Here is a 26297-nt window from a genome sequence, read left to right on the forward strand (position 1 = left end):
AATTTAAAGGCTTACTAAAGCTATAAATGTAAACACACACACACACATACACACACACACACACACAGGGATTTTCTGTGGTCAGGAATACATATTGACCTTTATGACATAATAGAAAGTATCATGATGTGTTTTCACTGGGACGTCACAACAAGAAAAGAAGTAGTGGCTCTATCTCTCTCCCTATTGCTGTTTTCCAACATGCAGATGTGAAAGCAAAAATACCTCCCCCTACAGGAGAGAACTAATTTGTCCTAAAAGCAGAACAAGTGCAAGCACAGACCCATCCCCTCAAAGCTAAATTACAACACATGTATATACACTCATTCATGTCTCTACACTACAGAACTTAGGCCCTTGACCCTCACTTCAAACCCATGGGTATGGAAATTACCCATAATGCCTTGAGAATCGACGGCAAGCTGGGAGAGAGACCCACAAATGTAGCAATTACTCCATTAATACGTTTATTTTAAAATACGATAATGATTGAAATACCGTAGTTAAATATAATTTCAGCGTTAGCTGACGTTAGCGATCTTGTTTTTGCGTGATAATCCTGTATTTTCACATAATGTCATGATCTTATCCCCCCTCCTTGAAGACACTCGATGCACTTGATTTAATCTGCATACAGCAGTGATGTTTCTGAACTGGACTGCTCCTATAATAACAAATATCAAATGTGATTGATTCACCTGCAATAGGATAGATGTTTTTGTATATTATAGGTTTGTGACTTAAGTAACTGCAAACAACAGCATTGGTTTATTTAAAGATCTCAACAATGTTATTACAATGATATCCCTGGCAAAACCATGACAACATTTCTGCATGTTTAACTGCCAAGATAACCTTTGATGGCCTCACAGCTAATACACTAGGTATCAGTCGCTAAATGATCAGAGCCACAAATCTGCTCACTGTGCTCGCCTCTTCCCGAGGACCTTGAAAAATACCCTTGTTCTGTGTCTTATCTCCTGGAATGTTACCTCTCACGCTATTCACACACACACACACACACACAGATCACCCCTTCACCAAATCTGCATAAAGAGAGCGCCTGCGACTTTTTCTTTGGAGGATATAAAAAGAAATGCACAAAATAATGACTATTTATCAATGGATAACCACGTTTAAGATATCAAATGACACGTTTTACCACAAAGAAAGGTCAACTTAGGCCATGGACAAACATTGGGTTGAATCACCATGTTCACAATTGAAACCATTTACACAGATTAGGAAATATCTGTCAGACTTAATCAAATGTTCTGAACAGAAGCAGCAGCTGAAGCCGCTGATTCACAGAATGAAAGATATGAGGCATCAGATACTCCTTCATCAAGAGAGAGAGAGAGGGAGAGAGAGAGAGAGAGAGAGAGAGAGAGAGAGAGAGAGAGAGAGAGGGACTAGTGAGGAGTTTTCCGTGCTCTGCATATCTTCCCGGTGACGCTGCGCCCTGTGCCCGTTCAGGACGAGCCCCGCGGACTCTGTGATGAAATCCAAAATGCGTAAATGGGAAAACACGCACTGAGGCGGGAAGCGCATTAAAGACAGCGGCAGCTCCCACTTCAGTCCCCTGTGGCCCCGCACATGAGCGAAGTTCAAGGGCGCTCCAACGGTTTCTGACGCCAACAGGTTTGTGCGCTCCGATCTAATAGGCATCATGTTGGATAGATTTGTGCCACAGAGCGCCGGCGTCTCCAGCGCGGACCTCCAGCTCAGACTGGCGGACAACAAGAGCAGCCTGGTCGCAGCAGGGATGGGGATGGACAACGGCACCGGGAAGAAACTCATCGAGATAACCGGACCGGCTTTGTCCAAAAGAAAACTTCTGGTCAGCTTAGACCTCCTGTGCCTCTTCCTTGGTAAATATCAAAATACAGGCTTCAGCACAGTTACACCAGAGAAGTTGTTCTAACTGTTGAATGCAACGCTGAATGCTTTTATTATTGACGTATTAATGAAGTGTTCCAGCAAAATTGCAGTGCCATTCACAGCAAATACAACCAATCTGAAAGTTTGCAATGGCTTCTACGGTCATTGTTGTGGTCCCCAGGGTTTTGTTCGCACTGGAATGCATAAAATTATAAGGAGGTATAATATTTTTACAGTATTGATCATATCATATGGCATATAGTGAAATGTACTAAGCATATAGATTCTATGCATGTATTATAAGTGTCATTTTGTCCAGCCATACATCAGATGTGTGAGAATGTATATAAATGCAGACGATGTGATTACTTACACTGTTGTGCTGAGGGGCAATTTATATAGATTTTTTTAAAGAAGTTTTGATATTTCATGGCATAAAATAATCAAAAAATCCAAATCATTTTATAAGAGAATAATTGGCACCATAACTGACAATGAATTTCCTGTTTGTAAACATAAGCACAATTCATTCTTGTAGGTTTGTTGGTGACAGCTGGAACCCTCTACAGTCGCTTACTTGTTATTCCTTCCCAGTGCAGTGAGGGGTTAACTTCAACCATGTTGAGCTCTGTTACACTTTGTATTTAGTCAACAAAGACATTCGACCCCGCCTGCAGAATATCATGCAGCGACTTAACTCCGGGTTGGGAAGAAATGGAGAGAAAGAAGAGGGGGAAAATAGAAAGAAAGTTTTTCTCTCTCTCTCTCTCTCTCTCTCTCTCTCTCCCTCTCTCTCTCTCCATCAACATGTATCTCTGGCCATGTTTTTTCCACTAATGCGCGCTCCCGAGCCGCTCCGTGCCAGCTGGTTAGTGCATTGCCCAGGGAATTCTACAGTTTCCATGACAACCTCCTGTTCTCAGGGTAGAGTCAAGCCAGGGGGAATTGTATTTGGTATAAATAAATAAATGCAAGGTGTGTGTGTGTGTTTGTGTGAGTGTGTTTGTGTGTGTGTGTGTGTGTGTGTGTGTGTGTGTGTTTGTGTGTGTGTGTGTGTGTTTGTGACTGCTGTAATTGTTGACCCCTCCTCCCAAGTTTTCTATATGTGAATGGAGGGTGGTTATGTAATGAAGGTTATATTGAAAACAGTCGGATGGAGAGGTAGTCTGCACCGACAACAGATTGGACCCGTCCAAGTCGTCTCTCTGTCTCTGTCTCTGGGTCTCTCTCTCTCATTCCCCTCTCTAATGTGTAGGCATGCAGGATGGAGAGAGAGGGAGAGAGAGAAAGAGAGAGAGAGAGAAGCAAGGACATCCAGAGACAGACAGAGACAGTGTGAGGCTGGTTCTGGCTCAGAGCTGCTGCAGCATTCGTTCTTTGTTTAGTAGAGAGTTGAACTGAAGTCACAAACAACTCCCCTTTCTCTTCTCATCAACACACACACACACACTCACACACACACACACACACAGACACACACACACACACACACACACACACACACACACACACACACATTGCTCATGCGCAGTCCAGACTGTGTCTCTCTCTTCTATTTCCAGTCTCAATGGATTCAGTCTGTATTCAATCAGGACGTGGGAGCTTTCTACAGTCGCTTTAGTGTCTTTCGTCCCAGTGGAGCAGTTCTGCTGTGACCTTCACATTCCTCCCAGTTGTCGAACTCGTAAGGTTCTCAGGAGAAAACTCCTGGTTCCCACCCTTATTTTGCTGTACAACTTCTCCTTATTTGACCCACTACTCTTTCATCAACTCCCTTATGTCATCTCTCCTGTCAGTTTATTTTTATTACATCTGTAGTCTTTGCCTCTGAGGGTATTATGTTTCAACGACAAGGAATTTCTCTGCAGTTTTTCCTGGCAACTCCCCAGTAAAAATTTAGCATAATTTGTTAATGAGCCAATGTGAGAACACAGGTTTACTAACACAACACATACACGGAAATATAAGAAACAAGGCTGTACGCAGGGATACAGCTCTACAAGTCTTCCCTTTCTCAACCTTTAGTTTTGCTTCCCTTTTCTCCTCCCGTTCATCCTCTCCAGTACCTCACCTATCTCACAACAAAGAGAAATATCTGTAACCCCCGGGGATTCCGCCAATAGGAAACCATACCTTGCTCCCGCAAATTAATTTCATTTCCCTTCTCCTCCTCCACCGCTGCAGCCTCCATCCCTTTCTTCGCATGTGAGCTGAAGGCAGTGAGTCCTTACAGAAGGGGCTTTATATGCGGGGACCCCAGCATCACCTATCCTTATCTGGACCAAGAGGCCATTACAGATGAATTACTCATCGCCGGTGGCATCATCATCACCGGCTTCACAGTGGGTGCACATCATAGCAGTCACTGTTACTCATACTATATGTACACCATGTCCCAGCTTGTGAGGAAGATACTCAGGCTGTAATATGGCGGTTGTGTGTTCACTCCCAGATCGCCCTCGGGGAGTGTTACAGGGTACGCTTCCGAGGTGTCAGCTCCAAGGCCTTCATCAGGAATCTGTACGTGTCCTGTCTGTATAAGGAGCTTGGCTGCTTCCTGTTCGGCTGCTGCGTCGGCCAATCACTGACCAACATGGCCAAGCTGAGTGTGGGCCGGCTACGGCCCTACTTCCTGTCTGTGTGTGGGGTCACTTACGCGTCACTCAACTGCACGCTGGGAAGTTACGTTGCAACAGTGAGCTGCCAACAGCCTGACCACCGGTTAGAGGAAGAGGCGAGGTATGCGTTTATGTGTATGTGGTAATTGTGGTATAAATAATATTAATATATTAAGTTGGTATGAATGAAAGTTTAATCTCATGTGATTCTAAATACTTCTTCACGTTTGTAGGAAGTCCTTCTTCTCGGGCCATGCTTCCTTTGCCATGTACACGATGCTCTATTTAGCAGTGAGTATCTCTATCTTCTACTGCTCTCTCTTTTACACACATAAAAACACACACACGCACACACACACACACACACACACACACACACACACACACACACACACACACACACACAAACACCGGTAAACCCAATTTAGTGTCTCTCCAATTTCCAATTACCATCCCTCTATGAAATACAAAGCGGGAGTGAATGAAACGGGGACCCATCATCAGTCCAGTTAGCAGCAGAACGAGGGAGCATGAAAGAGCAGAGGGAAAAAGAGAGGGACTGAATGGAGGAGAGGGACAAACAGGGACAGCTCTGTTCTGCTGTGGGAGGAGTGTGACCTCGCCTCCCCGCCTCACTGCTCTCCTCTATTGTATCGAGTGTGTGTGTGTGTGTGTGTGTGTGTGTGTGTAAGCTCCTGCATTTATATGTGGATTTGAAACTTTGTGTTTGTGTATGCAAGTGCCTGCATACAGTATGTTGGCTTAACTCTTATACTTCCCCATGTTTCTGTTACTGTTACTGTACCGTAATTAGTAAAGGAAGGAGTTATTGATTTACCATTCATCAGAACTGGAGATATCAGAAGCTGCATCAGTTCACTGAATACTTTATATCTGGCAAAGTGGAACTCATGAATCAGAGATACACACATTCTCCATTCTCCCGAAACAGATTACCTCATTTGTTATTTTTTGATGTAATGGCGAACGGAGGTGTCTAATGTGCTAGTGTCAGACTTTACTATGGTGAGTGAACTGTATTTATAAAACACTCTCTTAGTCTTGAGGTCCCCTCAAAGTTTGCCCATTCACACACATTCAAACAGTGCATTTACAGAATGCACAGCACTTTCTCAATCACATACTACTCACACTGCCTTCAGGGAAAATTTAGGGTTCAATATTTTGCCCATGGACACTTCGGCACACGAAATAGAGGAGCCAGCCACTGTCCTTCTGGCTAGTGGACAGCCTGCTTTATCATCTCTCAATCATGTGACATATCTCACTCTCCACAGCAATCTATAATACACACCCACCTTATCAAGTGGTCTATTTAGGCAGAAACTTCCCATCAAACCCTTTGCTCGCACTGCTGCTGCTGTATTGGTACCAGTTGCTTCAGACCCTCCAGCACCCCACCATCCACCTGTAGGCTCCGACAAGGGGTTACAAGTATTTGCTCAGCCCTCCCATCATTCCCGTCCAATCATATGGGGGAGTGATTAAGTTAGAGCCTAGACGCCAAACACTAAACATGTTCTACTGCTGCAATAAACGTTGGAACGTGAGTTGTCTGACTCAACTAAATATTTCAACACTTGCATTTTATTAGAGAGTGAGGATAGTATTTGTGTTGAATTAACGTGACTCTTAGAAGCAGCGTGAAGTCATGACATGACTCTGTAGTGACTCGACTACAAGTAAACGTGGAGTCTTGAGTCTGAATTAACAGCAAAGAGCTTTAACAGCAAATGAAAACAGCAGGAGATCAGGGAACACTGGGACGCTGGGCTAAAAAATTGTGAGATACACTTCTAAATGTTGTGGTGATGACTGCACTGTTGCATTAATTGGCACTGTTTTCTATTTTGTGATGCAGTTTTACCTGCAGGCCCGGCTTACGTGGGGTGGGGCTCGGCTGCTGAGGCCGGCGCTGCAGTTCTTCCTGGTTTTGCTGGCGGTCTACACAGGCCTGACCCGCATCTCCGACTACCGGCACCACCCGTCCGACGTGCTGACAGGCTACATACAGGGAGCCCTCACTGCTTACTGGGTGGTCAGTATACCTCGTCTGCTGGTTGTTGTTCATCAGTGCATCTAAACTTGTCCAAGTCTGTTTAATGTGTAACTTCACCCCTAAGTTTGGGATGAAGTGTCTCTCCCTGGAAATGAAAAACATGCCTCGAGAACGCAGTGCTGGGAGGTTGGGGCTGAGACATACTTACCTACACCCCCCTCACACTAAAACATTTGTACAGCATTTATGTATTTTCGTCAAAGGACAAACAAATATTCTAATTTACATATCAACAGACACATTTTAACGTGCAGTCAAACTTTAATTCCCATGTTTTTCCCTGTGTGTTCTCAGGCCTTCCACATCTCCTCCATGTTCAAAAGCTCCGGTTCAGCCCTCTCTCCAACTGAGACCCTGGACACCCCCCTGTCCCCCCACCATACCGTCTGCTAAACCTGCCCTCCAGCCCCCCCTCCCCAACCTCCACCTGCCGCCTACAGTCTGGCTCGGAGAGACGAGAGAGGTGAAGAATGTGAGACCATTTCCTGTGAAGTCCAACCACATACCTCAGTGCTCAGACAGAGAGAGAAACAGTGAAAGGACATATGAGCTGTGAGAAAGGAAGAGGGAAGGAGCTGAAGACCCAAGCGCCTGCTCAGCTGGAGTGTTGCGTAATCAGCCCGAGTACTCGATCTTAGATCCTCGGGAATGACCTTAACATGTAATACTGACCTGTGAGAAGAGACTGAACACACAGCGACCACTACCACTCGATACGTCACCTGTGTATATATATTCAGATTTTGTACAATTCGAATGATACTGTAAAAGCACTTTTTGATTTCCATTTGTTAGTATTATTCACTACCACTTTGGAATGATTTCCTATGTAGAATGTATTTTATACAAACATGAACCTGTATTCTTTTCTTTTTTACATAAATCCATTAAATATGGTTGGGTTGTTGAAGAAAACACAAGCGGCAGGAAAGCATCTTGTTTCCCTCCTGGTTTGTACCACTTAGACGTCACATAAGTAGTTTACTGATAAGGGGATACTTATGAGAATGTCTGTAGAATGTAGTAGATATTGAATGAAGAGAAAAATTGCATTTCCTACTAATTCCTGGTTGGATATAAATTAACATGTACAGCATTGTTCTAGGCTTCCTACCGTTTCAAGAGCACACTGATGAATAAAGAATGAGGCGATTTTCGTAAATAAATGACTATTTTAGTTCACTTTGTATCTTATTCTCAAATAGTATGACTTAACCGTTTTGAGAGTTAAGATTTTACGTGTTATTGCAGAATCGTTCAATATGTCATTGCTGTATGTCTTGAAGTTCAACGTTGAGATTTTGAAAATTCTCCACATTGTTCTTCAGCAAGTGACGAACTTTCTATGCCTCCCATGTGGTGGCAGCGTACAGTGGGTTTATCAGAGCTTGTTTTCTCTGAAGATAAATTCAGAATCTGGAGTTAGGTCAACATGAGCGATTAGATGATATCCTGGCTATAGTCAGTATAAAACAAAACAATGAACTTGATGATGCTAAAATGCTCATAATCGCACATCATATGAATGATTTTTATTATTATATCATGTTTTCAGGTTCTCCATCCATCTGTATGTCCCATTCTCGTAAATACGGTTTCTCAAGAGCATCTTGAGAAACCGTATTTATTTCATCTTATTTCATTTAGACTAGATGTATTAACTGATGAATCTAGAATGAGACGGTCTAATGGACTTTGCTGGTCAAAGGTCAAGGTCACTGTGAAGGTTTTGGTCTTGTAAACGCATCATCTCAGGAAAAGCTTGAGGGAATTCCAAATTAAGTATTAACGTTCATTTGGATTCACAGATCAAATTGATTGAATTCTTGTGGTCAAAAGTAAGGTCAAGGTCACGGTGTCCTCCTTTTCTTATGGACACAAGAAAGGTAGGGTGAGGGAATTTCAATTTCAAGCATTTCCAGTCATATTTGTCACTAGTAATTTGAGTAAAAGTATTCATCAGCCAAATATCAAATACAGAGAGAGTATAGATATGTGTATATACAGTATGTATTTTAAGTGCTTCGAGTTCACCAAAAGATTTAAAGTAAGTATGTACATTTCTTTCTCCTTTTTGAGAAACTCTCCAACTCTCTGTACAGCCACACAAACAGAAAGACAAAAACATTTATTTCACATGTTTACTTGAACTTCAATAGCAATACAAGACAATCAGAACACTTGAGGTCGATATGTACAAGGATCTCAGGGGTTGCAGAAAAGTTCTGAGGTTTTGATATGATCTCTGGCTCTGGAGTCAAGAGTTCTGTTGCTATGACAAACTCCACAGCAACAAGTCCCATCACCTGGCAGGTGGACGTTGGAGGAGGAGGTGTTGGGGGGGCGGAGATTTTGGTGTAGTTGTGAAATGGGATTGGTCAAGAGTTCAAACTCAGTAGCAGGGTTTTTTGTGTAAGAAGTCCCCCAGTCGATATTGATAAAATGTTTCACTGTGATACATTAATTATACAAGAATGATGTATATATACACACACGCTCATACACCCACGCGCGCCCTTTCACACACGCATGCTCAACAAGCAAGACACACACACACACTTGTACATATGCTCACACACGCACTTCAGCACTTTCCTCCTACGGTATGTAGCCTCGTAAAGCCACTATAAAGTCATGCACATGTTCTTTGAAAGGATTTTTTGGCAACACACAAGTGCTTCTTTGACACACTGTTTGCTTGCTACAGGGAGGGGGCGACACCCAGCCGATGAATCGATAGAAACTTAGACTATGGGCCAATAAGGATAAGCACTGATGAGGCAGGAAGACACAGCAGGGTTTCAGGAAGGAGAGGAGAGGGAGAGGAAGAGGAGGAGGAAGAGTTAGAAATGGATCACAGTCATAGAAAAGTAACAAAACATGGATAGGGGGGAATCTCGTGGTAATCGGAAGATAGAAGCAGGGAGGAGCCATCGTTGTCATTATCATCGTCGGTACCTTCTTCATGCCTTTTTGGTATCCTCTTCATCATCATACGCATCATCATTTCCATCAGTTTGATCATCTTAATCATGATTTGTTGTTGTTATTAGCGCCTTCTTCCTTCTCCTCCTTGGTTTCTATGCCCCGATCACCACCGCCCTAGTCACAGGCTCGTCACCCGCTGCATCTGTCCGTCTTCTCCCTCAGAGTTGGGCTCTGCCGTGTACGCTGCGTCTCCATTGGATGGCAGCGGTGGCGGCTGGTAGAAGGTCTGCAGGTGATTGGGCCGCGGCCCCAGTGGGGGCCTCCCCAGGCTGTAGGGCAATTCCAGGGCGGGCCGCTGGGACTGGCCAGCAGGGCTGACATCCTCCGGACCTTCAGGACTGCTGTCGGGGTACGAGAGCGTCGGAGGGGAGGTGCGGGTGTAGAAGCGAGGAGGGGAGCTGCTTCGGCTGTACACCTGGGGGGAGTGTCGGGAGTAGATGTTGTTGGGAGGTGAGTTGTTGTCTCGTTGAGCGAATATATTTGTTGGCGGAGAGCTTCGGGGGAAGATGCTGATTGGCGGCGAGCTTCGGTCCCCCGGGTAGAGCGGGGAAGGATTGGAATCTCTGGCGTAGATTGGTGAGGAGTCAGTATCAAGGTCAAGATCAGGGGTCAAAGGCAGAGCAAAGCTCTCTGAATCCTCCCGCTCGCCATGATAACGTAGAGACCCTCTTTCTTTCCCTCGTTTCCTCCCGTCTAAACCGCCATCTTTGCTCTCAAACAGGAAGGATTCCTCCCTGTCTATATCGATCCCTCCTCTCCACACGTCCAGGGCTCTATCCTTCTGTTTCTCACTCTCTCGTTCAACCCCTGCCCTCCATCCGTCTCTGTCTTTTAAAAACAAGGTTTCTTCCTTCTCTCTCTCCATCCCACCTCTCCATGCCTCAATCCCGAATTCTTTCTTTTGGGTTATGAAAGTCTCTTCCTGCTCCGCCTCTGCTCCTCCTCGCCACACCTCCAATCTTCCATCTCGCTTCTCCAACAAATGAGGTTCATCCCTCCCTCTTTCCATTCCATCTCTCCATTCATCAATATCTTCGTCTCTCTTTTGAGTGGTAAAACAATCATCCCTTCCTCGCTCAGCTCCTCCCCTCCATTCCTCAATCAATCCGTCCCTTTTTAAGTGAAATGTCTCGTCCTTGTTCTGGCCTCGCCACGCATCCACACCTGCCTCCCTCTGTTTCAACAGCAGCGGCTCTTCCAGAGCCTTATACAGGGGCTCAGACTCCTGTGGGGGAGGGGGGGGAGGAGGCGGAAGGGGCCTATCCCTGTATCGATCCCAGTCTCTGTCCCTTTCTCTCTCTCTGTCCATCCCTCCACTCGACTCCACCGGGCCACGGTGGCGGGACAGGGTACCAGGGGTGCGGCTGAGTGTGGAGTAAGGCCGAGCCTGAACATCAGGGGGACGTGCTTGCTGCCTGTCTTGGAGCCCGCGGCAACCCAGAGTGCCTTGCAGCTGCAACCTGTCCCCGTCTTTAAGCAGCTCACGGGACTCCAAATCTACAGAAGTATATGCATGCGACCAGCCATCTTGTAAGCGTGGCGCTGTGGCATGATCCTGCCCGCGTGCTGTAGAATGTGTCTCGCCATCTTGTGTGTGGTGCCTTGTATGCGCCCAGCCATCTTGTGCATTGTGGTGTGTGTTTGGCTGCATGGTGGCAGCCCAGCCCTCCTGGTGAGGCTGTGGATGTCGAGTCAGTGTGGCCGTGTGCATCAGGGCTGCCCTATCGTGGTGATGAGGCCTCGCCAGGCTGCCGTAGCGCTCGGGAGGAACCGGCATGGGGACCGAGGGCCTCAGGTTGCTCTGCACCAGCTCTGAGATGATCATCTTCTCCAGTGCAGCAGCGTCAGACAGGTTCCGGCGCATTCCAGCACTGCCGCCCAGATCTGTGGCCCCGTGGGGGGTGAGTAGGGCTGGTGAGATGTCATCCCCTCCGATACCTACTCCTCCCTCCCTCAGGAGGTCAGTGCTGCCCACCACTCCAGCTCGGGACCCAGGAGTCGTCCCCAGACCGTGCAGGGTGAAGGTGTTGGGGGTGTAGCCGCCGTTGAGGCACACACTGTCCAACCCACAGGACTCCTGACTTTGGGACACGACACCCTCTGTTAGGAGAAACAGAAGGACTACAGTTACAGAGGGACCGACACGCCATTAAAGAACAACATGAAGCGATGCACATGAATGAATGCATGAGAGTGCAGAATTGAGCTTCCCGTGCCCATTGAGGGAGCAGAATAACCAAGAAGATTCAGGTATTAATTATATAATTTGATGAAAATGTTCAGTGTGCAGCGACATGGAGGAGATGTATCTTATGGCATCATGGTCTATGAGTATTTACTTTTGCAAATGTTGCACAGATTTATGAATAGAACCACAGTGCACAAGGAAGTGGGGCTCAATGATTTAAAGTGAGCACAAGAAAAGAGCTCGTACTCTGCTTGTTTCTGAAGGTTCCTACTGCTCCAGGGTAAGACAGAGAGACAGAGAGGGAGAGGGTCAACAACATGTAAAAGACAAACAGTTCAACTCAAAAACAAAAATCGGAAAAGACAGGCACACCGAAACATTTGCGCTCTAAACTGCAGACCTTCACAATGTGCAGAAGTTAAAGAGCAAAAGTCTTAGACCCTGTTCAGCCCTTTCATTTGTGTCCATCCTGAGTGATCCGATTAAAAGTGGTTAGTGCAACTTGTGGGAACTCGTCCAAAAGAGTTTATGTGAACTCAAACGAGTCCTGGAACACATATGAAGAACCAACTACTCAGCTCCCATCCTCTGACCCGCTACAGTTTACACATATTATTACACTTCTCAGTGACCATATGTATATTTCTTCTCAGTGCCAACACTATCTAACATATAATAACTGATTCTCTTTTTCAAATGGATAAATTCTTTCTTTATAGTAGACCACGCTGCGCATTCATCCTTTCAGCCCCTCCACTCTCCAGTCACTTGCTTTCTCTCTTTCTCTCGATCTGTCACTCTCTCTCTCTCTCTCTCTCTCTCTCTCTCTCTCTCTCTCTCTCTCTCTCTCTCTCTCTCTCTCTCTCTCTCTCACACACATTATATGATTATTTGCATTTACAGAGCGGGGAGGTGACATCCAAACCCGAGTTTTCACCAGGGACACATTTTAATTTCAGGTGTGAACAGTGATGTCTACTTGTGATCGGGTCTCTCAGGAGGGATGTTAATACCAGGTCCAAACAGGTTCTTACACAAGCTTACTGTGTTTTTAAAAGCGACAGAAAGAAGAGGAGCGAGTAAGCTGTATAGTTAAGAATAAAAAGATAAAAGCTGCGAAAGAATCACAGTAAACTGTACTGAGAGGCACCTGTCGAGGTGAAAGGTTGATTGTATCCCTGGGCCAGCATTGTGTCATAGGGAGAGGCTCCAGCATGAGTCTGCAGCACTGGATTAGTGAGGAAGTGGTTTCCCAAAGCAGCTGAGGGTGGAGAGGAGGAGAGGGAGAAAATAAATGTCAAAGATCCCTCACCCATGGAGCCGAGATTTAAAAGACAAACGAGCATGATCCTCACCTCGGTTGAGGGTGGGAGTGTTGTTCACATCTGCAGCGATGAAAGACGATTCGGTCTGCCGGCGAACGGTGTCGTTCCACATCCTCCTGATGCGACTCTGGGAGCGGAAAAGGTCAAGAGGTCAAAACTGACTCAGAGAGAGAGAGAGAGACAGAAAGAGAGAGATAGAGAGAGGCTCAGTGCTTTGTAGAGTACCTGTCTGTTTGCAGTGGCTCTCCGACTCTGGCTGCTCGTGTAGCGGCTGTTGGACCGGAGGGCAGAACCCTTCACCGAGTCCGGAGAACTGGAAGAGGATGTTGCGCAGCACTGCGAGAGACGCAGGCATCGGCCATAGTCCTTCTGGCCCTAGTTGCAATATTCAAACATTAAAGTTATGTGTTAAAAGGTACATGATGACAGAGAGACACAATGCAGGAGCAGTACACACACACACACACACACACATGCACACTCAGAGAGAGAGACTGACCTTCCTGGCGAGGCTGCAGTGCAATATGGTGATGAGGAGGCCCTGGGCGGTGTTGAGGGAGGAGAAGAGATAAGCCAGGAAGAGAGATGGAGCAGACAGGAACATCAGGCCTGAGGACCAGGTGACGCTCTGCAGGAAGAGCAGCGTCAGGGAGCCCACTGCCCACGCCCTGGAGAGAGAGAGAGAGAGACAGAAGGGAAAGAGTACACACATAAATCATGTGTAATATAAAAAAAAGAAGCAAAACCTAATCTACCTGAGCAAGAAAACAGAGAAATACAGAATATTAAACTTTCCATCTCACAAGACAGCTAAAGAGATAGGGTTTGAAGCTGATGCCAAGTGAACACACCCAAATTCAACAAGTCCTCTTAGGTTTCAAACAGAAACGGAAGAAATTGAATAAAAGAGGATGCAGACACATTTATACTTGGAGGAAATAACCTCTACTCACCACAGCTTTCTATTATACTTTCTTTTCCTTTATTTTTCATTTATGGAGCTTTACTCAAATTTGACCTTTTCAAGGATACAGAGACTGTATAGTTTTATAGAGCCACCGAGGCTGCTGCAGCAAATTTCAATGTAGTTTTCCAAAAAGCTGTGCATTAATTTTACATTTACACTGGCTCCCTCTCTCTGGGTGAGTATTTAAGAATTTTAATACATTTTTTGTCTCTAAATGGAAAAGCTTCCTCAGTCATAACAGTCTGTCGTTCATTTTTAAACTGTACTTTGTAGTTTTACAACACTGTGTACAAACTATGAAGGGTATGAAATATTAAAATTCCAAGACCTGCAACTGGAGCGAAAAGAAAATCAAAGTTTGTCTTTTATTTAATTCAGCTTTGCTTATGTTAACAAGTGCGGCTCTGCTCATAAGCACCCCCGACAGATGAGCCTGTGGCACTATACTAACCTCAGGTTGTCATGGCGACTGGAGTCTGGCTTCAAAGCTGCAGTGCTGTGCATCTTATGTAAGGTCATCACCAAGATAACAAGGTTCAACTGAGGTCAAAAAGGAAACAACAAGGTCAAACACAGTTCAATAATGACTCAATATAAAATGATTACATGTTGCTGATTAAATCTGAGATAAATGAAAAGTTTGGGATGTGTGTGAGCATGACCTCTCACCATGATGATGACAGCACCAGGTCCAAGGAAACTCCAGATGAAGTAGTTGTCTGTTCGTAGCCAACATCTACACGCACACACACACACACACACACAGACACACAAACACAAACACACACGTCAGAGATATACAGATGATGGAATTGGTTCCATACAAAAATGTGCACATCTGCACACATACACAGTCGACTTACGCCGTCTTTGAGCCGTAGCCTCTGAAGTCTATGGCTGCAGACACGGCCACCACCAGCCCAGGAATGGAATAACCACACAGGTAGAAATACTTCCTCCTGGAGTTGCGACCCTCAAATACCTCCCGCTGCAGCAGGTAGAGCTCTACGCCCTCCAGACACAACCAGCAGAACACTGAGAGCAGCGAGAAGTGCAGCAAGCCAGCAATGATGGAGCACACCACCTGTCGAGGGACACATCGGTACTTTAAGCCACAAAAAGCTACTTTACAAACCACATACAATCATTTCTGCTACCACAATATCATCCGTAACATTATACATATTGTGAGCCTTTCCAATACTTCATTGTTATATTAGTCCAGTATCTCAGCACTCACTGTGTACTGTGTCTTGTTGGCGCCAACAAGGAAGAGCAGTTCAGTGATGAGCAGGTTGGCCCACAAGTTGCAGTGGATGGTGCTGTGGTCTGTGTGCCAGGGCGCCCCCTGGCAGCACAGGGTTGTAAGGCAGGTGGCCAAACACACCAGTGCTACAGAGATGCCAACCCAAGACACCACATAGACCAGAAGCTCTTCTACGCCGGCCCCGAACTGGTGAAGAGGAGAGAACATACAAGGATGATCATAAAGCGCGCATGTATGAATGCCGCTGCATGTGTTGATGCAGATCTGTGAGCATAGGTGGATGTGTGTTTTTGTCGTTAAGGAATGAGGTGTATGTGTGTCTTTGCCTCTGGTTTTGTGTCCTTGTGTCAAATATATGGTATAAACACTCAACAAATAGAACATTTCAATTTCCTGGCAGAGGATAATACCCTGCAGCTCAAATCATTCTCTGTCTTTCTCTCTTTCTCTCTCTCTCCCTTTCGCCCTCTTCCTCTCCTACAGCTACAACCCACATTCATCAACCCCTCTCCGCTGGATTTTTAAACAGCATTTTGCAGGGCGCAGTGGGGGTGAAGTCTTACTGTGCTACTGCGAATGGGTGCTTAGTACTGTTGTCAGGAGGACTTAAGTGTCTGAAGATGGAAGTAGATTTACAAAATTAAAGTCTGGCACCTGGGAGTCTAAAAAGCATTAGCAGTATTAATGTCTAACATTGGCCTTTTAATCTCTTGGTTTTAGCACCACTTAGTTGTAAATTCAAAAAACTATAAATAAAGAAAAACTCATTATAGGCCTCACATCTGCTGCTGACCACATACACACTAACATATACAAACTAATAATATAGAAAGGTTTTAGAACTGAGTTATCTGAATTTTTTTAGTCGTGAGGAAATGTATTCATATAAAAAGTTAATATTTTAGCGGATAAGAAAATAGAACGATGCAATTACATATATTGGCAATAAAAATTAAAATATCTGCTTCTTTCTGCTGTGACGGATCATTTAACAGTGTTATATGCTGTTCTTGTGGTGTGTGTTACTTACAGCAGGTTGCTGATAAGTCATGAGGACAGCATAGCTGGACAGGTGGTTGCAGGCGCAGGTAGTGTGTGTGTTGTTGGTGTGCAGCAGGCGGCAGCCCTGCGTCGCCCACCTGCCGCTCCCAGAAAACCCTGTTGCATTCCAGAAGGAGCAGTTGGGGCCAAAGTGGTTCTCCAGCTGCAGAGACAAACAAAGTGACCATGTGGTGCACAGCGTCGGGGGGTTTGTTCATTGTGGCCGTTAATTTAGAGGTAAACACACCTGCAGGTGCCTGAGGGTGAAGATCACCGGCTCAGAGAGGTACACTCTGTTGGATCCTCTGTGCACAGAGGCAGAGATCACATGGGAGTTGACCACCAGGCTCTTCCGCCTGACCTCTGAGCCCTGGCCAAGCCCCAGGCCGAGTCGCAGAGTGGAATTCTGGGTTGTCAGGAACGTGCCAAGGTTCTTATAGAGAGAGAGGACCAGCTTCACCTGGCCTGCAGAGGAGAACCACAAAGGGGAGGACAACACAGTGAAGAAGGGAACAGATATATCCTTTTTCATAATGATTTAATTAATTTACTTTAATGCGGAACATGTGTCACGTCCATAATCCATTACTTGTCCGAATCACTGGTCTATCATGCTGTGTACCATGCTGAGATTTACTTGTACAAAATGTTATTCAGTCTCATTGCCTGTCACAGACCATTGTTGCTGTACTGCTGCAGCGCCAGAGCTGATATCTGCAAGATGCTGTCGCTGTCGTAGGAGTGAGGGAACGTCAGGTCCTGAATGTCCGCCTCTGTGTTTAGCACATACACCTCCAGATCTGAACATGAACACAGACGTCTGGATGAGCTGGTGAATTTCCACATGGTGTTGAGCAAAAAACACAGATACTGAACGACCACGTACCAACATTTGGTGCTCTGTCACTGAAACGGCCTTCGTAGAGGTTGTTGGCCAATAGAAACGCTCCTTTCTCGACTGCGTCTAACAGCAGTGATGCGGAGCGTGATTGGTCTACACCGCTCATGTCAGCCCAGGACACGAGCGCCTCGGGACCCAACAGGTTATCAACTGTCTGAACGACAGCCTGACAAAAAAGAAAGTCAGAGTGTTTTATTATCAATGAATCAATCTATCTATCTATCTATCTATCTATCTATCTATCTATCTATCTATCTATCTATCTATCTATCTATCTATCTATCTATCTATATATCTATCTATCTATCTATCTATCTATCTATCTATCTATCTATCTATCTATCTATCTATCTATCTATCAATCTTTCTTTCTTTCTTTCTTTCTTTCTTTCTTTCTTTCCATGTATCCATATTTTACCTGAACATAAGCTCTGCAGGTGCGTTCCCTCTTCTGCAGCTAAAAAAAAAAAGAAAAGCATCAAGCATTCATAGTGAGAGTCATCATGTCTGACATTTTCAGCTTTCATTTCCAGGAAAGGTCAAGTACACATCGACACCGACAACAGGAAGCATTTACCTTGTTGTAATTGCGCGCTGCAGACTCCTTATTGGCTGGTCTCAGGGCCTGAAGCTGGGAGTCCAGGATGTCCAATAACTGTTCAATTAGCCTGACGGACATGCTGACATCACCGGCATAGATCCGCCCCCTGGTTAGGTTGACCAACTCCCCAGCGATGTTGGCTGCATTCTCTCCGCTCTTAATCTGGAGTGAGGCGGGGGCGTTTATAATGTCAAAGATTTTGACATTTAAGGGGGAGCGGCTTGCTGTCTGGCTTTAGGACATTTGCACAGTGTGTTGTGTGTGTGTGTGTGCGCAATAATGTGTGTTTGTATGTGAGTGTGTGACTAACCTTCTGTGCAATTTGGCTGACCCAGGGAGAGGTACAGTTGGAAAGGTCAGGCCCTCTGGAGCTCCAGCCCACTGGGGATGACACGCACTGATAGGAGGCTATACCTGCAGAGGCACACACCATGACAAAGACAGTCAGAGGGGACAGAGGACAAAGGACAGGTCATGTCCCACAGATCCTGACGTGATTCGTCTGACACAAAATATTAATGAAATAAATATTACACCTGGGAAAAACAGAAATCCCCAAACATATATAGAGAAAATAAATAATGACTTGATTCCCTTTGAGTCTCTTTGACTCAAGTAAAGGATAATAGTAGTTTTTGATATTTTTTTGATGTTTACGGTCAGGACATGAAGCTGCACTGATATGTGTTCTGAGCAGTCAGGGATGGATTAACTTCTTAATAAGTTAGAAAAATGCAGACCTTAAATATAATATAATTTTGTAAAGTTTTAAAGAAACATGGAGCGACATTAACGTTCATGTTTGTTCCCACAAAGTATAATACTCCTTTGTACCACACAAATGATTGTTCTGTCATTTGGTTTATTTGGTTGGTTTAACGTTCTTCACCAGCTGGTTACTTACATTGTCTGTTCTTTCAGGGACTGATTTATATTAAACAAGACTATAAGGTAAAACCATAAAGATGGACAACATGACAGCTCCCCAAAAGTCAAAGCAAACCCAGTGGCTGGCTGCATTATATATCCCGCTGCCTCCATGTTAGTGGATAGGACAGGGTCCAAACTAAAACATATTTAGATATAGTTCTTGTCACACTCATATATTGATATTGATATTGTGAAGAATGGGGTAAAACAACACAAATGACAGCTAAGACTGACTCGCTATTGGTCAAGCACGTTTATTGGCAAGATCTTGCTACCGTGACACCAGCCTCAGATTGTTACATGGCACCAAATACGCAAGATGGGATCTGGGATATTTTTGCTTAATTTCTTCATAGTTGGAGGAACATGAGAGCCTTGACGCTGCTCTTGGTTCAAAGCTGTTAGCTTGTTTCCATGACTGTTACATTAATTAATCCTCTGTAAGTTTTGCTTCAACGAGATTAGTTAGAAAGTTGTACACATTGAAAAAAGACTAAATATCAGTTTTTATGTCTTTTTGTGGGATATTTAATGAAAACAGAGCATTTGGACCCACTAGTACTGCACATTGGTTGCGAGTAGAAGACACCAGCAACACTTAAGTTCTGGACATGATTTAAAGTTACATAATGCTCTTCACTTCAGTGTTAAAGTCAGGTCAGACACGATTAACATGATACACCAAAGGCTTGTCTACATAATGTTCCTAACAGCCTCTCCTGAGAGGGAGCGGCAGGCTGAGGAAGACAGCTGCACAGCGAGAGGAGGGGTTGATGAACCCGCTTCGTATAAACACTGTAACCTCTCTATGTCTTCTACTCTCTCATCTGAAGGCCAGTTCAAAGAGAGGACACCCGACTACATTTCAAAGAGAAACGAGATACAGAAACACACGAGCAGATTACACACACACACACACACACACACACACGTACTGACATCACAGGCTCACACATGCAACACCTACCAAGTGAACCTTTAGGGCACGGCCTCTCCACGGTATCTCCCTTCAGGGTAGGGGGCCACTGCACCCCTCGTGCCACCCGGCCCTCACATCCGCCCACCTGGCCGGGGCCCCCAGGAGCCAAGGGGATACGCAGTGGAGGGCGTGGGGTCAGAGGGACCATGGCTGTGATGGGCCGCTGGTCAAAGGGCCCTCGATTGATGACGCCAATTGGGTGGGAGGCCGACGGTCGCACTGGAGTCAGAGCAACAGTAGCCGTGTAGGAGCGTACGGTGGTCATCAGAGAGGAGAGGGGACCTGGGGGCGGGGGGAAGAAAACAGAGGTCATTCTCTGGATTTACCATGTGTTCAATTTCACATCTGCACTTGTTCTGCAAACCTTTAGTGGGCGGTGGCGGAGTGAACTGTAGCGGGTATCTCAGTACATAATAGTTGTTCCACACGTACAGCTGGTTGTCTCTGGGGTTGTAGTCTATGGAGGAGATGTACTGATAAGGGTTGGGGAACGGTATCTGAACGGGCAGCTCTTGTCCACGGCTGGTGTCGTAGGCGTAAATCACCATGTCGCTGCCCGCCCGGCCCTCTGCCTGCCCCTCATCGTCCTGGAAGACGGAGCGTACGGCATAGAGCACGCCACAGGCCATGAAGGCGTTGCTCGCCCCGCGTTTGTCAAAGCCGGTCGCCCATGTACCCTCAAACCGCAGGGTGTAAGGATTCACCTGCAAAAAGGAAAGAGTGGAGACATGGGAGGTGAGAGAGCTGCGGTATATTCAAACTAACATCAATTTGTTTTCTTTTCCGCCTACCTGGCTGACCACGATGCGTCCATTATTGGCTTCAGTAGAGTAGATCACCCACAGGCCGTTCTCGTCCACCGCCAGATCGATGTCTGACTTCCCTCCCCAGCGGTAAGGTGAGGTGTCATGGTAGTTGGCATTAACCACCACTGCCTCGCCACTTTTGATGCGGGTCCGCAGGTCATACTTGACCAGATTGCGCGTTCGCTCTTTGTTGTAAAACACAGCGCCATCATAAACCACAAAGCCTGTACCGTCCACACGGCTAGGCAACCTAGGACAGACAATGACAGGACATATAGTCTTAAATGAAGAGGTGGTTGATTTAATTAAGTGAGAAATAGAGTTGAAGGTCTCGGATATTTCATGGTTATAACGATTTGTAGCATTTCATCGTGTTCCATTTTATGTTTTGGATTTTATTACTTATTTTTTATCATAAGGCACTTTGTAACTTGTTTTTGATCCTTGGTTTTGATATGTATATATATATATATATATATATATATATATATATATATACATATATAAATGTATTATTAATATTAACACCAGGCACCTGTGGTTGCTGGTGGTATTTATCGAAACATAAGGCCAACTCTGAGTCCCAGAGTTACAAAATGACCAGTAGATCAATCTGGGGACAGTTTAGCAGCTGTAATTGTTGCCAATTCATAAGTTATTTAATGTTGTCAAAGACTTTAATCTTGAGGGTCGATGAATTGACTGAACTAGATAGGAGGTTGTCCCTCAAGAGCTAAACAGTTATTTATAACAAAAATGAATTCAGAAAAAAATGATTGCTTAATGATAAGACCCAGAGGACCCACGGACACCCCTTCAAATAGCCTGTTTTGTCTGGGTTCAAAAGTCATTCAGTATCACACAGACATCACTCACTTGTAGGTGGTGGTGATTCTGTTTTGGCGGTAGTCGTCCCAGGAGGCGTACTCATACAGCACCTCTGTCCTATATGGCGTCCAGGGCATGACGTATAGCCTGTCACCGGCCTGCAGCGGGTCCTTGCACCACGCACCAGACTGATGCTCTGCCTCCAGGAGGGAGGAGGCCGGCTGGATGCTGAGCAGCGAGCCCGGACACACGAAAACTGGAAGACGGGAGTCAGAGAGGGGTAGCAGGATGTGAGGAAGAAGAAAGAGAGAGAGGGTGGGAGAGGAAGAGCAGGGAAGGAAGTGAGAAAAGAGTGGAGCGACGGTGGAGCAGGTGCAGGAAGAAAATGGATCGTTGCATGAAAAATGGATTGAATTAGATGCAGCCGGTGCAGCGAGATTAAGAAAAAAGGAATGAGGAGAAAAGAGAGAGGGATTTAAAACTCCTGTGCTGATCTCGAGAGGCAAGCAACAGAAGAGAGGTAAACGTGTAATCACACACTGTTAGTGTGTGTGTGGTGAGTAATACAACAGGGACACTGCAATGAAAGGTGTGTGAGTGTGTTTCCCTCCTTTTGTGTGTGTGTGTATGTGTGTGTGTGGTTGTGTGTGTGTGTGTAAGTGTCTGTGGGTTAGTGCAAATAGAGTGAAAAAAGAGTGTGAGGTAGAATCAGGGACGCAGAAGGCGGGGCTAAATTTTGCCTTGAAGTGAATGAGAGGGCAGGTTAGTTACACCGAGCACAAAGATTGGTCCACCTACATGTCAATAACTGTATGGAGACATATGTATACTGTACAGTCTTACAATGGCATGCAAATAAGCATGCACACGCACACAGACACACACACACACACACACTCACACACACAGAAACAGTGCTTAGAAAGCACACACCTGGACGGATACACAATCACACACATTTGGTCTTATTTTTCCTATGACGATAAATAAGGGGCTCTTCCTACAAGGGAAGAAAAAGGGAAAATAAGCATGAGGAGGATGAAGGAAGGAAGGAAAGATAGAAAGAAAGAAAGAATGAAAGAAAGAATGAAAGAAAGAAAGAAAAAGGGTGGTCTTGTGTGCGAACAGGAGATAGATCAGAGAAACAGTTGAAGGAAGTTTATGTCCGTGTTTGTGCGAGTCGTTGTGCTTGCGTATGTTTGTGCAGATAGAGAGAAGAGGGAAAAGAAGAGACAGAGAGATTGACCAGGTGGAAGAGAGGAGGAAATCCAAGAGAAATAGAGAGAGAGAAACAAGAAGAAGAGAGACGAGGTGCAGAACCTGGATAAAATTGGATAAAAGGCGGGTTTCCGTACAACAAGAGATGGATGAAAAGGGGGAAAATAAAGAACAGAGAGGGAAATGAAAAAAAAGGGGGGCAACATCCAGCATGACTACGAAACAACGTCCTAGGGTATAAGAGGAAGAGAGAGATGGTCGGAGAGAGAGGAAGAGGAGGAGAGGAAAAGAGAGGGGTCGGGGGGTAAGGAGAGATCAAGATGCTACAATGTATATGTCTTTACCTTTTTGGTCCACTTCTACTCAAGCATAGGAAAAAAAAGAGGGAGAGAAAGAAAGAGAAGTCAGAGGATGAAAGAAGGGAAGTGAAGAAAAGAAAGCAAGAAAGCAAGCGTGAGAACGGAAAGAGAGAGAGAGAACGAGTGAGAAAGAAAGAAACAAGCAAGCGAGAAAGAAAGTAAAGAAAAAAATTGCACAGATAAAGACTTTAGAGCTCATTCTCTCACCACAAACATTATAGTTTACATAAAAGAAAGGGAGGAGCACAGAAAGAGACCCGGTGTACTCCTCTTCCCTACTTTCCTCCCCTACCCCCCCATCCTCCCCCTTCCCTTCTCTTCACCTCCCCCTGAATTTCTCCTTTTTTCCTCAATCAGGCTCCTGTGGAGAAAAGAGAGCAACTCCTGTGGCGTGAATCTGGAAAAGAAAACACACACGCATGCACGCGCAAGTGCATACACACTCTCCCTTACCCACACACACACACAAACACACACACACACACACACACATACTCACACACACACACACACACACACACACACAGAAGACATGTAGTATGCAAATGTCCTACAGTTTCTCACTCTGTTCTTTCCTCATCCAACTGACTGTCTGTAATTTACACACACACACACACCCATACAAACACACACACACACACATACACACAGAGACTCCCTGAGAGAAAAAAAATCTTTTCTTTCCCTCAATCTTTCAGGGACACAGTTGACATCAGAGGTTATAAGAACCAAAAAACACCTTAAAACCTAAAATGTAGCTTAACAAAAACTGGTTAAATTTTTTTCTTGCACATGCACAAATCTGCATGAAATCATGTGTGTGTGTGTTTGTGTGTGTGTGTGTATATACATGTATGTGTTTGCGTGTGCGTTAATGTATATATGCATACTCACTGTAAGGGACACACTCATACTGGATCTCCAGGTACTTGTATGTTCCAGGGCAAGGGTCTGGGAACACGTCGACCCCTGCGACCACGACACACTGAGTCCTGTTGTTACACCTAGGGAACAGCAGATGGATGGATGGATGGATGGATGGATGGATAGATGGATCGGTGAAAGGGAAGATGGAGTGAGAAAACAAAAGAGGTGGGGAGAGTGATTAAAAGACAGGAAAGGGGAAGCAAAGGACACTCACATTTGTCTCCTCTCCCTCCCAGTGAATATTGATCAGTTCTTCTAGGAAAACACTGCTGAGTACACAGCTAATGGTTTAGCCCGGCACTCACACTCTGCGGAAGAGACTACTGCACCTGCACATACACATGACTTACAACACTAGCGACAGCTTTGTCTAACATTACCACTGACACTAGTCCACATGTATGTTTTGCAGCAGTGTGCACAAACTGTATGTGCGTAACCGTAGAAGGCCACATTGATTAGTTGACCTGCTTTCAAAACACTCACACATACGCAAGTGCAAAACTGCACAAGAACTGCATGACAATGTGTGTGTTTGTCGTCCCGTTTAAGCTCTTAGATAAACACAGTATACAGTATACAGTGTGTATCCCAGCACATACACACCTCTGGGCCATAATCTTTAATGCATCGGGGAGGTAGCACTGTGTGTTCTCCATTTGGAAGGGGTCTGCGTCACAGATCTTGTCGTCGGTGCGTCCATAGTTGGCAGTTTCCACCATCACCACGTCACTTCCAGGGCAGCGGAGCTCTATGGGGTAACCCTCGCATGCCAGCTCCCTGCGCAGCAGCCCAAACGGCATCGCAGCCCGGGACATAGCTGCTCGCAAGGGACAGGGGTGAGGAAGATGGTGGAGGGGTGAGATTTGAAAGGTGGAAGAAACAATAGAGAAAACAAAAATCAAGACTTTACATTTATAAGACTGCACCACTGGAGAATTTAGTTGACAGATTTAATTTAGTTGAAGTCACTGTTATCTCTTCATAGGATGTAAGGGACTAAAATGATTTGTGGCAGACTGTATGCAGAACTTAAGGGCTACTGCAGCAATTATGTGCTGCACCTTTCATAAAGTTGGATGACTCACAAGAGACAGATTTTAAACAAGAGTCCACAGCTTCACCAGCGTCTCTGGGAGGGTGTATTTAGGCATGAACGGTCCTTTCAGATAATTGCTTATGTCTGCATGTTAACTCAAAATCACAATACGAGCTGATTGTGGACCTCAAGTTTTCCCAATTTCAATCAATCAATCAAATTTTATTTGTATAGCCCATATTCACAAATTACAATTCATCTCATATAGCTTTAACAGGGTGTGACATCCTCTGTCCTTAACCCTCAGCAAGAGTAAGGAAAAACTACTAAAAACCCTTTTAACAGGGTAAATTTGTATTGCATCAAGTAGTTGTTGAGACATTTAACTCACGACCACAAACCTGAGCATATGTTGCAAGATCACCAGAGAGATTCACCGTCTGAGCAACATAAATGTCTGAAAAAGGATTCAGGACCATCTTTGTAATAGCAGTGGAGATATTTCAGAACCAAAGTGTTGGATAGCTCCTGGCCGTCCCCAGAGTCACTCCGCTAAAGAAAATGGTGAAAATTGCAGCAGAGGCCAAAATACCCTGCGTCTATGAGGCTGTTTGATTTGTGGTCTAAAAGCCCCGGCTGAGCTGACGCTGATGACATCATTTTGGTTCTTTTTTTTTTTCGGACTGTGAAAAGCTCCCTCAAGAGTCACAGTGACATTATGAGCGATTCGTTCCCCAGACTGAAGAGGACGCCTGTGATGAGGATCCACAGTTTCATCTGGGAACTGGGTTGAATTTTCCATTGAAACACCTGTTTTATACCTAATAATTAGCAATGTAATACCATGAGCTGGTGCGTTGATAATACGGCAATTACATGTCATGAAAACATTTTACTCTGATGTGCTTTTAACGCATTTGATGAAAGCATTAGCATGTGTGATTTTATTCCTCATTAAAACATGTGAAAGCCCTAACTGGAAGAATTGCCGGATGCACAGTGTGATTGATGATATCAGTCACACTGTGCATCCAGTGTGACACCTGCATGTGAGGTGATGCATCGGTGTATCACAGTATCTTGTGTTTCCAGTCAGTGTGGAGGGTAAAGCTTTTACTACTGACTGGCAGGTGCTCAGTAAACACCTTTTGACACGTATGAGAATTAATTATCTAACCTTTGCAAGCAGAATCTCAGACATCCACAAGTGTGTGGTGTGTGTGTGTGTGTGTGGTGGTATGTGTGTGTGTTTGTTTATAAATTCACATGACTGCCAGAATAATCCATGCAAACCACGGTTGTTAGAGAAAATCGGATTACTATTACCTTAATCCAGTTGTTCACATGCCCTGAA

The 26297-nt window shown here is 45.1% G+C and overlaps 2 protein-coding genes across 3 annotated transcripts in view; one reads left to right on the plus strand and one right to left on the minus strand.

Moving 5' to 3' along the window:
* Positions 1-1461: 1461 nt before the first annotated feature.
* Positions 1462-7761, plus strand: LOC133953253 (phospholipid phosphatase 3-like). The gene is made up of 6 exons (XM_062387070.1): positions 1462-1871; positions 4066-4223; positions 4334-4620; positions 4733-4790; positions 6382-6558; positions 6874-7761. Exons 1-6 carry the CDS (start codon positions 1670-1672, stop codon positions 6970-6972), a joined length of 981 nt encoding a protein of 326 aa, XP_062243054.1. The 5' UTR covers positions 1462-1669; the 3' UTR covers positions 6973-7761.
* Positions 7762-8688: 927 nt separating this feature from the next.
* Positions 8689-26297, minus strand: part of LOC133953757 (adhesion G protein-coupled receptor L1-like) — a 29052-nt gene continuing 11443 nt past the window's right edge. Inside the window, exons 3-25 of one of the 2 annotated variants that reach the window (XM_062387827.1) lie at positions 24511-24724; positions 23872-23981; positions 21449-21656; positions 20558-20822; positions 20131-20470; positions 19755-20048; positions 18168-18271; positions 17834-18019; positions 17675-17713; positions 17242-17422; positions 17033-17155; positions 16603-16820; positions 16345-16518; positions 15288-15500; positions 14911-15131; positions 14717-14783; positions 14499-14587; positions 13580-13748; positions 13306-13455; positions 13111-13207; positions 12906-13016; positions 12002-12025; positions 8689-11667 (exon numbers count right to left, since the gene is read on the minus strand). In XM_062387827.1, coding sequence (XP_062243811.1) covers positions 9686-11667; positions 12002-12025; positions 12906-13016; positions 13111-13207; positions 13306-13455; positions 13580-13748; positions 14499-14587; positions 14717-14783; positions 14911-15131; positions 15288-15500; positions 16345-16518; positions 16603-16820; positions 17033-17155; positions 17242-17422; positions 17675-17713; positions 17834-18019; positions 18168-18271; positions 19755-20048; positions 20131-20470; positions 20558-20822; positions 21449-21656; positions 23872-23981; positions 24511-24724 — 5579 coding nt within the window. In that variant the 3' untranslated portion in view covers positions 8689-9685. The remainder of the gene's footprint in view (positions 11668-12001; positions 12026-12905; positions 13017-13110; positions 13208-13305; positions 13456-13579; positions 13749-14498; positions 14588-14716; positions 14784-14910; positions 15132-15287; positions 15501-16344; positions 16519-16602; positions 16821-17032; positions 17156-17241; positions 17423-17674; positions 17714-17833; positions 18020-18167; positions 18272-19754; positions 20049-20130; positions 20471-20557; positions 20823-21448; positions 21657-23871; positions 23982-24510; positions 24725-26297) is intronic. The other variant, XM_062387828.1, reaches the window with a different exon arrangement.

The sequence above is a fragment of the Platichthys flesus genome, chromosome 5, assembly GCF_949316205.1.
Source record: "Platichthys flesus chromosome 5, fPlaFle2.1, whole genome shotgun sequence".
Classification (NCBI taxonomy): Eukaryota; Metazoa; Chordata; class Actinopteri; order Pleuronectiformes; family Pleuronectidae; genus Platichthys; species Platichthys flesus.